Here is a 12,523-nt window from a genome sequence, read left to right on the forward strand (position 1 = left end):
GCACCCAGCCTCTTTGCTTTGCTGGTGTGCCCAGTGTCCTGGAATTGATAGGAGGGGACAGAGGGAGAAAAACCTGAGCAGGTAGGGGAGGAGGATGGGGGGCAGACAAATAGCAAATGCTCAGGCAAGACAAGAGACAAAACGAGTTCCCCCACCCGCATTCTCTTCCTTCCTCTTCCTCCAGAATAAGATGTACATCCACAGACAGGGTCATTTCTGAGAGGAGGTTTTCCTCTCCAATTTTTCCCCTTTCTGTGCATGCAAATGTGGGTTTACATGAGCAGTAGAGGAAGCTTACCTATGAAAACTGGCGGGCACCATCTCTGGGGGTTCCTGCTGCCAGGTAAGGTTTGGCTTTTCTTTTTCTTCTCTTTGCTGCTTGACTTTTCACAGATGATGTCTCTCTTAGCTGGGCTCGTGGGTGAGCTGTCTGTGTGTCCAGCCAGTGCAGCAAGTGCAGCTCCTGTGCCTGCCTAAGGCTAAGGAGGCTTACTGCAGAGTGGAGGAGCTCCCAGAGGGGGAAGGATGTTCTCTCACTCCTGCACTCTGCACGAGAGAAGGGGCACTTCTGGAGGTGTCCCAGCCTGCTGGGTGTGTGCTCAGGGACAGGCCTGTCCCTGGAGCTGACCCTCAGGCACAGGTGCCCATGCCAGCCCTCGGGACGGTGAGTGCCACCAGGCTGTGCCACAGGTGAGCCCCTGCGAGCGCTGCTGGTGGGATGGAGAGCAGGGTGGGCTCCCACAGCTCAGCAGCTGGAGGCAGGGGTGGAAGGAGGGGTCTGAGCCCCAGCTGTGGGCCCAGAAGAGCCAGGGACAAGGTGTGAGCATGTCCAGCAGCTGTCCTTCGGGCAGCGTCACCCACCAGGCAGAGTGTCACTCAGCTGTTACAGCTGTGGTGAAGCACAGCTGGAGTGCTGCAGTGTGTCACCCTGATTTTTTAAGATTTTCTAAGATTTTCTAAGCCTTATGATGTTTACATTCTTGTAAGGAACTTTCTCACACACTTTCTGTAAATAATTAATTGTATTGCATTCTTTTATAGAAGAAGAGAAATTTGATAGACTGTTGGTTTGTCCAGTGTCATTGGACAGGTGGGTGGATGGGTCACTCAAGGACAGAGTTTAGTGATGGACTCTCAGTGCTGGATCTACAGATGGACTCAATGATCTCAGAGGTCTTTTCCAGCCTAAACAATTCTATGATTCTATGGTTACCTTTTTCTGGCATCCCTGCCGTGTTTGGAAAGGAAGTGTTTAGGCATTCTCTGTCCTCATTTTCTAGGTCACCAGAGAAATATGGTATGGTGACAACCTGAGGCCATCCTTGGATAGAACCAGAGATGTCCCTCACCTGCCACTGGAATTGACAGTCTATAAGGAATAGTCCCACTATAACACCAACAGTGCCAAAAGTATTTGAGTGGCAAATCTGTGATTACAGTGAATCAGTCCTGTGTGTTCTGGTTGCACCAAAGAGATCAAAACCAACAGTGCAGCTGGCTGTGGTTCAGCTGGGCACATTTCTCCGTGCTCTGCCTTGTGTTAAATCTTCCATCAGAGGCATTGTCAGGGCACCAGACTGATGCTCTGAGATACGTGGCTGCAGGTGGCTCCGAAAACTACCAACCTCCTTAAAGCCATGTCCCAAGAGCAGCTGGGGATATATTAAACCTGCAGATACCTATATATATACCTGGGGATATATAAAACCTGTAGATGTCTATATATATATACCTGGGGATATATTAAACCTGTAGATATCTATATATATATATATATGCAGTAGAGGCTATTTGATGCGCTTCCACGGTAGCACACCTCATGTGATTTTCATAAAAGGATTTATGCTGTGAGGGACAAGCTGGTTTTCCCCATTGTACAGGTTCAAAAATGGGGTTCAGGTTCAAAAGTGTGACTTTTCCCAAGACATCAAGAAAATCAGAGGCAGAACAGGAATAAGTGCCATAAGTGTTCAGCAAGCACAAAAAAATTATTTTTTTATTGCAAAAAAACCTCTACACTCCTTAGTGTTGATAAGGAAATACATGAGAGTTCCTGTCAGGACAGTGTGAAATGCAAACATTTATATGTAGTCACAGCTCTTATTTCAAATGATGGAGAGATCTTGGTGAAAATTATGGTGTCATAGCAGAGTCCTTTTGTCTTGTTGATATAAGAACACAGCCTATGAGCATATATTAGCATCTAAAGATATACTTTTGTTATTTTCACCTGTATTTCTGCTAAAACAGGTGCCTCTTTGGGAAGCTATGAAAACACATGCATCCAGAGGTGTAGACATAAAACCACATATTTTTAACATGTAAGATGTTTCTTCAGACAAACATGAGAACAGGAACTTTTCTTATTCATATTTTGAGGCAGCAGTTCTGTAAAACATAGGACTGCCTAAAAGTGAACACAGAAGCTGATTTCATAAATATTTTCAGATCTGATTTAGAGATTGAAATTAAGAACAAAGTAGTGCAGTAGGTAACTGGAGATTTAAGAATTGCTGATACCTTTTGTTTTCAAAGTGCAGTATTTAGTTTTTCTTTACTTCTTTGTATTTACCTGCAAAGAAGCAAATTCACATTTTCCCCTGAAACAATTGACCACTGAGCCCTAAGACTCTATGTAAAATGGTAAAGGGAACTAAACCTCTTTATTCTTGTGTAACTCATTAGCTGAAATCAGACGATTAGAGCTAATGTTTCCATCTAAAACAATTCAAGTGCCTCATTAAGGGGGATAGATTTCCTTTGATCTAATTACTTCATGTCCCAGATATATGGGAAATTCAGAGGTCAGCACTGAGAAATCTCTGCAGACCTGGTCACATCCAGAAACATGAATTTACATGTAGCCTTCAGAAATGTCATTTAAAATGTTAATGAGCCTTGTTCAGTCTGCTGGCAATGCTTGGCCAAGTGTTTAATGAAATCACATTGATGATAGCCAGAGAATGAAGATGATGGCTGTTTGCTGAGTATGATTTAATCTCCATTATTATAGGCAAGTGGATTGCAAATTTCCATAATTAAACATCCAGTGCACTGGTCAGATTCTGTTGTAAAGTTTGGTAATTGCTGTTGTTGGGAAAACAGTCCAGCGGGGTGTTGCTGTCACATGATGAGCTTTTGAGGCTGAGCTAATGGGATGCCCTTTTAAAGTGTTCTCCATGTTTTCTGCTTTAGAGGCAGAGGATACCATCATGGAGGTTTCATCCAAGGAAAATACTCACTTTTTCTCAAACAACACAATCTTGCCCGTGGACCGATGTTCATTCAAATCTGAATCTTCTGCATCCAAGGAAAAGCAGTCGTGTTGTGGAGGTATAAAGGTAGAGTAAGAACTTCTGAATATTCCAGTAGGGACTTAGAAAATCTCTCTTTTTATTTTATTTTTTATGAATGATCCTGTTATAAGTTCTGATTATGTCATGCTGAGTCAGGATGAAATGATTAGATACATTTCTAAGTCACAAGAAAATCTTCTACAGATCTGTATTTGCCTAATGTTTGGCAGTCATCAAATATTTTTTGGCTGAGGCTTGCATATTGTGAGATCTTCAAGAACAATCCTAAAAAGTCCCTCTGTCTTCCTGATTGCTCCACCTGAAGTTGAGAACAGGGCAGACAGATAGCACAGGCAGCTGTCAGTGCAGATTGCTTTTTTAAGATAGTTGCCTTTTTAAGATGGAAGCCATGGCAGTCTGCTGGGCTCTCCAAACTAATACTGTGTTATGGTCTGTGTGTTTTGAGTGCTGTGTTATTAAAGCATGATTGTAATGCTCCTCATTCAAGAGAACTCTGCATGAGGTGACTGAAATGAAACTGCAGAAATATTACTTCTTTTTTACCACTTTATCTACACCTCTCTCATCCCCAAGAAGTTTTTCCTGGAGCAGGGAGGTCCCTGCTCTGAGCCTCAGGATGTGGCTGTGCCTGCCTGGTGGGAGCTGCACCTCCCTGCTCGGGACAGGGGGCACAGCAGGCAGCACAAAGCTCTGCCTGCTGCCTCTGCCTCTTTTCCTGACACTCTCCTGGGTGAGGTCTCAACATCACCATGCAATGGTGAGATGATTTGAGTTATGTGAAAAATGAGGTTTTGGCCCTGCCTCGTTCTTTTCATGGTGCACAGTCTTTATTTCTGTTGTTTTTTACACTCACTCAAACACACATCTTTCAGGTGTTAATTCAGCTCCAGCCAGTGAAATGAGCAACAGTTGCCCTGAAGTCTATAAATTTTGAATGGTTTTGTTTTGAAATGGAAGAAGAGTTGTTATTAAATAAATTTTGTACCACAATATAATTTTATCACTGCTTCTCCATTTGCTCCAATAATAATCCAATCTCCTCAATGAATAAAACTTCAGTCACACATTAGCCAGTCAAGAATCAGTTTATTAGCTCCAGAAATAGAAAAGCAATATTATTTCAGCTCAGTTTCTTTCTCTTTAAAGTTGTGTCTTCTAGGAACCCAAACTAATATTACTAATGTATTCCTGTAGGCATCTACCAATTCCTTTGGCATCTACCTGAAATTAGAAATGGTTGAGGGTCAATTCAGTTTTTATCAATATTGCTTATAAGAGATGAACAAATCAGCAATCTAGCATTTACTAAGAAGTAGGAGAAATATTGGTTTGGCTATTTGGCAAAAGACCAGGTAGGAATGCAGAACATCTTCAAAAATAATTCATATATCTTCTGTACTGCCTGATTTTAATCATTGTCTTTTTTTTTTCACAGATATTTCTTGGTGCATTGTCTTTTGTTTATTTTGCTAAAGCACTGTCAGGAAGTTATCTAAAAAGTACTATCACACAAATAGAAAGAAGATTTGACATCCCTTCCTCTTTGGTTGGTGTTATTGATGGAAGTTTTGAAATTGGTATGTGCTGTAGAAAGCCATTTTTATTTTCAGAAAAAAAAGAGTGAAGCAGTTTGTTCTGAAGAATGATTGCATGAATCTCCCTGAAACTTAAAACTGAGCAAGATTCACTGGTAAAAATAAGTGGGGCTATCAGTATGATTATGTTCAATAAGATAAGGTTGCTAATACAAGCAATTCAGCATAGACATAAAAAAAAAATGTAATTTGACAAGCTAAGCACGTTGCAAATTGTAATTTGGTAAGTTAAGCATGTGACTAATAGACATTTTGAGTGTTGAATAAGAATTTTCCTGCATGGATTTCTGCAGGCAGAAATCCACCTCCCCCACAGGTGTTTGTTCTTTGTGATCTCCATTAGTATAGGAGCAGGTTATTAAGCATTGTTAAGCGTTATTTTTATTAAGCATTATTTATTATTATTATTATTAAGCAGCAGGAGGACAAACCTCCAACTGTAATCTGCATTTCCTGTCCAGTCCCTCTCCTTCCCTCTCACACTAAAGTTTCCAGCATGTCATTGTCTCTAATAATTACAGATCACTGAATTTATCTCATGGGTGTTCTGTGGACTGTGCAACTCACAGGAATGAAATCTTAGCCTAAGTGTGTAAAACTCTGTTTGATTCCTCCTTTCTCTACTTTTCTGGTTATTTTCTCTGTTCAGCTGGCACAGGCTTTCTCCTCTTTTCCAGCTGTTTATCCAAAGTTTATGGTTTTCCTAGCACAGGCGGCATTGGCTCCTGCAGAATGCCTGGAAAGAAGGAGAAAGGCCATTCCCACCAAATCAGTGCCTACATACTGGGAATTGTGATTTTAGGGGGTCTCTTATCAACAAGCAGTAAAACTCAGTTTTCCTTTTTTACTCTCAAAGGGAACCTCCTAATCATAATTCTAGTGAGCTACTTTGGAGCAAAGCTTCACAGGCCAAGAATAATTGGAGCAGGCTGCTTAATTATGTCAGCTGGAACATTCCTAATTGCAATGCCCCAGTTCTTCATGGGAAGGTAAGTGCAGAGTGATCCCTGTTTTCCAGTTGGGCTGTGCACACTGCATGGCATTCACTAAAACATTTAGGCATTGGTTATGATGATAGAAATAGGCATATGGAGATGAGGTTACTTAAATTTTTTTGTGAAAAGATTTATTACTGTAGAGCAAATAATTATTTATTTTATAATTATTTAAAATATTATTTATTATTAAAATATTTAATTTATGATTTATTACTGTTGAGCAAATAATTTAACATGTATGCTCTTTTTAGTTGTAATCAGCTTTTTTTAAATTAGTCTCTGATTTTGACTGGCCACATTTTGGTGTGGTTTGGGAATTGTTGAAATGACAGTACAGAAGTGATGACTAAACTCAGAAAGACAATCTCAGCGCAAGCCAGAGAGTACACCAGTATCTGATAATCTCAGTCCAAATTCATGTATCATAGTAGAGCAAAGTGCCTGTTAACCTGAAATTAATCACTGATGTAAAAAGAACCAACAGGACAATTTTCATGTACAGCTGCAGTACAAACAGAGTTCTGTTTATCTCCTGTAAAGCACCACTGGCAATGGATCCAGATGAATTCTTATGGATGCAGATGAAATTTGCATTTAAGTGCTTTAGGCCTATCTGGTAGTTACACGTCTGCTTGTTTTTTCTCATCAGTACTTATGGATAAATACAACTTTGTTTTCCAAACAGATACAGGTATGAAAGATTCCCTTCCACCATCAATTCAACTGTCAGCCTCTCTCCATGTCTGCAGGATAAAAGCCAAACTCCACTCTCAGCCCTGGAGAAATCTCAAGCAAAAATAAATGCAGGTGAGAACTGTCTCTGTTCAGTCCTGGGGCTGGTAGTGGTTGCTGTCATTGATGTTTCCCAAATCTTTCTGTCAGGAGATCCCAGTTTTCATTAGAAGGAACTGAGTTTTCTAAAAAGTGATGTGGTGGCAAGTATATAAAACCAGCAAAATTGTACTGTCTTTGAGGCAGTTCATGCTAAAAATTTTTCCACCTTAAGCCATTTCACAGTTTTCCTACTGTTTCTCCCACAACAGAAGTATTTTAGGAGCCCTGAGCTTTCAGTGTCAAACTGCTACTACAAACACATGGTTGCTGTCTCTTGCTGTGCCCACAGGGTGTGAGAAGGAAGCGGGCTCCTCCATGTGGATCTATGTTTTACTTGGAAACCTCCTGCGTGGAATAGGTGAAACCCCCATCCAGCCCCTGGGAATTGCATACATTGATGATTATGCTGTTGAAGAGAATGCTGCCTTATATATTGGTAAAATAAATATAATTTCTTTTTCCTCATGGATTTCTCCCCAGAGGAGAGAACTGAGTCGTTCTGAATAATGGAATGAATGTTATTGAATTAACTTGCCCTGATTGTTTTGTTTGCATAATTTCCAATATTAAAGTTTATTTAACAGTCATGTACACCCAAGGGACCAAGTTCCCATTTAATTATACCAGCACAGTTCCATTATCTTAATTTGGTGAAAGAATTTGACCTTGGGTTCCTGCTGTTACCCTAATCTTCCTAATTCTTCTGGATGTGGACTGCTGAGCCTCTGTGCACATTCAATTCTCTGGAAAGTGATAAAAACAGGCACTCTTTTAAGCACTTAAAATAGAATTTCAGTGGGCACTCAAAACATTCCTCCAGATTCATGTAGGATTGTAAACAATAGTACTGAAGCTTTAGGAAGTTGGGATCACAGTTTTTTGTGTTCATTGTCTGATGGCTGTACCTGAAATATTACCAAAAAGTCCTATCTCATCTGCTCTTAACAAGTTTCCAGCCTGGCAAAAGGCGAAAAAACAGATTCTCTCTGTAAAAGATTCCCTCTTCCCAGATTTCCAGGTGAATTTTTTTAAAATTAAAAGTATTCAGAAAGTTTGGCTGAGGGTGTATTGAAATATATTAACAGCGGAAACCAAAGCAAAGTGATTTCTCAGCCTATTCAGGGCATACCTCAACTAAAAGTGATCAGTTAACTGTAAAAAAAGGACATTTGCTCCTCAGTTTCTGTGATCCTGTCAGCTAAAGCATTTCTAGCAATTGTAGATGGGCACTTCTGTTGAGTTCAGGCCATTCAGTTTGCTGACACTTTTTCCTTCAGGCTGAATGGAACTCTTTAATTGGATAACAATAAAAAGTGTCATCATAGTGGGGAAAATTTAATTGATGACTTTTTTTCTTCTTGAAAACAATTCAATTTGTGTGTGTCTTTCAGTATTTCAATATTTCAATGTGTGTCTCTTGCTGCCCATCACATGCCATATTCTGCTGTCAGATGCAGAAGAACCAGTGCCCTTTATAGCTCAGGAGTGTAACAGTGCCCTGTTTTCCCTTCCAGGCTGTGTGCAGACAGTGGCAATTATAGGGCCAATATTTGGCTTTCTCCTGGGATCCCTGTGTGCCAAACTTTACGTTGACATTGGCTTTGTGGATCTGGGTAAGTCAGAACACTCAGGCTTTAAAACCCAGTCAAGGTTTTTAAATATAGGCTCCAAAATGCCTATTTTTGGCCAAGAACTCTGGTTATCCTCTAGGCATGAGGGGCTAGCAGGGCTAGAGTGGGCACTCCATGAAATGAAAAGGAGGACAGCAGTGTAGGGGTCCATGCAGAATAGGCTGGCAAGGAGGGTGGGTGTGGAGGAAGAAGGAGCTCTGATTCTTCCTCAGCCCCAGCAGATCTGCAGCAGGAGCCTCCAAGAGATGCTCTGCTAAGGAGGCTCTGGGGAGATCATGGGAGCCAGGAGCAAACAGGACTGAGGGTCAGGATCCTGCATGTGCCTTTTTAATATCCTGTTGTTGCTTAGAAGAGTGGTTTGGCAGGGTTACCAAATCTCCTGATTGCTCTTCTTCTGAGGAAACAATAATAAAAAAAAGGAAAAAAAATAGGAGGAAAACAGGTTTTTTCCTGAGGTTTTTGTGCAGAACAGCCTGGCTGGGAGCTAGTGAGTGGCCACCTGGACTGCCCCAAGTGCTGATGCTTGCAGCATCTCTGGGGATGTGCAAGTGGCACAGGAGTGTCAGGGCCAGCAATCAGTGAGTCCTCAGTGTGTCCCCACAGCTGCTCCTGTAAAACACCCACAGTGACAGAGCACAGCTAAACCTGGATGGAAAAACCACCCTGCAAACCCTCCTTCCTTATCAGTAGCACATATCCTTCAGATGTGTTTATTTGATATAAGGGTCTCCTCGAGCCAGGTCTCACAAGCTCTTGGAGATCTATGTCACACCCAAGATAGCTCAGCCGCCTCAGATGGCATAAAATCAGCAGGACGGCTTCAGCGGCAGTGTTGGTAACAGAAAAATTTTAATAAAAGACAAAATTATGAAGCTCTTTACAGAGAAAAACCGAGCCAGGGCCAAGAAGCTCTTCCTCCTGGTAAAACACCTCACAAAAGTAGTTAGTTTCTTTGTTCTCTTCTTTTTCTAGTGAATTGCTCAGGCAGGTCTTTTTTGTTTCTGCCCAATTGGCTATCATTAATTTTGAGGTGACTCCCAGGTCCTATGAGGTGTCTTTTTACCCAATTGAGGAGATAAACTTCTGGACTTTTTTCCTTTTTTTAGGAGACAAGGGATAGTTTTGTCACTCCACAAACAGGGTTCACATCCCTACATTTATTTGTTTCTTCTTTTCCCCTTTCTGCAGACAGCATCACCATCAGCCCCAAGGACGTGCAGTGGGTGGGGGCGTGGTGGCTGGGCTACCTGATAGCTGGGCTGATCAGCATCCTGGCTGGCATCCCCTTCTGGTTCCTGCCCAGGCACCTCCCCAGGCCCGAGGGCAGGAAGGACTCCAGCACCTCCTCTGAGCACTCCAAGTTCATCACTGAGGACAACAAGGACCAAGGCACATCCTCCTGGCAGCAGGCGAAGCTTGCAGAGATGGCAAAAGGCAAATCACTTGAGTTTTCTTCCTGATTGATCAGTTTTTCTCTCAAAGGCTTTAGACTTAAAAATTTTGTACTTTCTGAGTCCCTATTTTAATGGTCTCAGAATTCTGTTTTTCCCCTTTCACTCTCCAACTGCATAGTACGCACACAAAGGTCTCTTCAGTGTTCCCTGGACTTGCTATCGCATGAGAAATGGCTGAGAGTTGTAAAATTACAATAGTGGCCCAGCACATATCATGAAGCTCTGCAAAAATGTTAGTGACTGTTGCAGAAGTGGTGCTCAAAAAAACCCAACCTTTTTTTTTTTTTGCTAATTATTTTTTCCTGTAAGTTCATGCATAAATTCATGCATTAGGAAAACAATACAATATCTGATCAGAATATAAATGGGCACAGAGCAGCTACAGTATTAGAGGAGGCTGTCTTCATTTAGATAGGAGCTGGTTTGCACAACTGCATTTCCTTGGCCATGCTTTCCCAAAAGCATTTTCCCTCAGAACTTGAATCTGCACCTTAATATTTCTGTGCTTACTGTCAGCTGTGCTGAGCACTCTTTGCTCCAAATTAAGCTCAACAGTGCTGCGGCTGTTGAGGACACATGAAAACCAAATCATTCCTGGTTTATGGTAGAAAGAAGGTATTTAAAACAAGATCTCTCTTCTGGGGAATTGATGCTTAGTGTTTTGCTCCACTGTTCCTCCATCCAGAAATGGGGGAGCTGTTAGGAGCATCAGGGAACTTCACAGATTCCCTCTGAAATGTTTTGCAGTTTTGGTGTTTTTGGAAGGGGCACACATGTTACAAAGCATTATTCCAGCAGTTATTCTCTCTCTGGCCTGCTTGTTATTTCTGCTGTTTTGTCTTGCAGACTTCTTGCCATCCCTGAAGAACCTCTTTGGGAATCCAGTTTACATTCTGTATTTGTGTGCAAGTATTATTCAGTTCAATGCATTGATTGGCATGGTGACATATAAGCCAAAGTATATTGAACAACAGTATGGGCAGACATCTTCAAAAACTAACTTTGTCATAGGTAATGCTATATCTGCTTCTTGATATCTTTAAAATGGACATTTTAGGAGTGGCATATACATATAGGAAAAATTGTATTTTTTTAGAGTATGTTCATTTCTTCTCCTTCCTTGTCTGACTTTAAGTAATAGCTCATAGGAGGTAAGTTATTTCATTTCTGCTTCAGCACCAATTAACTCTGAGTTTATCTATGCAAGAGTTACTGTAAAAGTTTACATGATTTGATATCTTAATTCCCATTCCACTGGAAATTTGAAAAGTCCTTCCCCTTCCTTTCCCTTCCCCTTTCCCTCTACATCATATGTACATACATAATGTATGTACAATGCAAGAAAATAACTGAGAAATAATTTTAAAACAGTTTACATAAATTTATCATCAGAGAGATCTGCTGCCTTGGTGGCTTCCCGTTTGTTTCAACAAAACAAAGAACAGTTCAGTGGGTGCTGTGGGCGACTCTCTGCAGAGATTGGTGTTAAATAAAAGGAAATCAAGTCATATCCCAAGTTGTCCCTTAGAGCACAAGAGAGAGAAGCTGCTTCAGCCTTTGGGTACAGAAATCAACATTTCTACAGCAGACTTCATGAGGGTGCACTGTACTGCCCAGCTGCTGAACCTGCATGTGGGGTTCAGCTCCAGAGGTCCAGGGCTTCAATAGCATTAGCAGCAAAGAGGTTTACATCTCACCAACCCAGAGGGAGCTGCGTTGTTCCAGAGCAGCATTAGTTGCACAGCAACAGAGGTCTATATGTGCAGAAAAGCTGATATGATCCATTGTGCTATGTTAATTCCATTCAAGATAGAAGTTGGAATTTCCTGGCACCAAACCCCTCAAAGCAAGGAGAAATCTTCAAGTACAGTTGATGGCCAAAGAAAGTCCAGAAAACAATCCCTACATTCAGTGTAGTACTTCTCATTGTATTTAAAGATTTTCTGGAGCTAAGCTTTCAGGTATGTGCAAAGTGAGTGAGGATTAGGAACCATTCGATTTCTCTGAGCACAGGGACTATATCCAACAGAGAGTGTGTGATGGCTTGGTTAGGGGAGGATCCTGCTCAGTGGCTGTCCCTGCAATAAGGTGATTTTAATTCCTCCTTTTCTCTCCAAATCCACCCTTCCTAAGGAACCTGAGGGCTGACTCAAACTCACAGTGCTTATTTCTCTTTCACAACATCTTTTACTCTTTCTTCTTCTTTTTTTTAAAAAACCAGTTTCTGTCAAAATCTCTGATAGATATCAAAATTGTCAGAGCATTTTGAAGCACTAAAAAAAATTTAAAAGGCAGGTCTTGCTCTGGCTTTTTTGACATTAGATAAAACTAAATTTGTCCTCTAGGAATCAGCAGATGACTCCACTGACAAACTAATTGTGGGGAAAAACACCTAGCTAGGTGTTTTTTCACCTAGGAATTGGAAGAGCATTATCTAAACTTTATCCATAATCTCTCTGTCAAAGAACCAGCAAAGAAGCATGTCCTTGGGAGGAAGTTTTTCAAAGCTGTCCCAGCACCTTTGTAACACTCCAAGGATCAGTCTAAATCTGGACAAAATAAAATGCCCTGACTGAAGATCTTTTATGTTTTGCTCCTTCATCTGATTGCTGCAGCTGTTTTTGTGGCTGACAAGGTTAGCCCACTGAGCTGGAATTTTCATTAATACAGAATTTTCTGTTTGATTTCAGGTCT

General features: G+C 41.2%; 1 protein-coding gene across 1 annotated transcript in view; it reads left to right on the plus strand.

Annotated features, from left to right (window-relative positions):
- Positions 1-230: 230 nt before the first annotated feature.
- The window catches only part of LOC102040863 (solute carrier organic anion transporter family member 1C1), a 21,071-nt gene continuing 8,778 nt past the window's right edge, over positions 231-12,523 (plus strand). Inside the window, 9 exon segments of the mRNA XM_014310799.2 lie at positions 231-343; positions 3,196-3,341; positions 4,753-4,894; positions 5,769-5,901; positions 6,596-6,717; positions 7,034-7,180; positions 8,259-8,357; positions 9,564-9,809; positions 10,676-10,913. Of these exon segments, the coding sequence (XP_014166274.1) occupies positions 259-343; positions 3,196-3,341; positions 4,753-4,894; positions 5,769-5,901; positions 6,596-6,717; positions 7,034-7,180; positions 8,259-8,357; positions 9,564-9,809; positions 10,676-10,913 (1,358 nt within the window). The 5' untranslated portion in view covers positions 231-258.

This window comes from Geospiza fortis, unplaced genomic scaffold (genome assembly GCF_000277835.1).
Source record: "Geospiza fortis unplaced genomic scaffold, GeoFor_1.0 scaffold583, whole genome shotgun sequence".
In the NCBI taxonomy this organism is placed as follows: Eukaryota; Metazoa; Chordata; class Aves; order Passeriformes; family Thraupidae; genus Geospiza; species Geospiza fortis.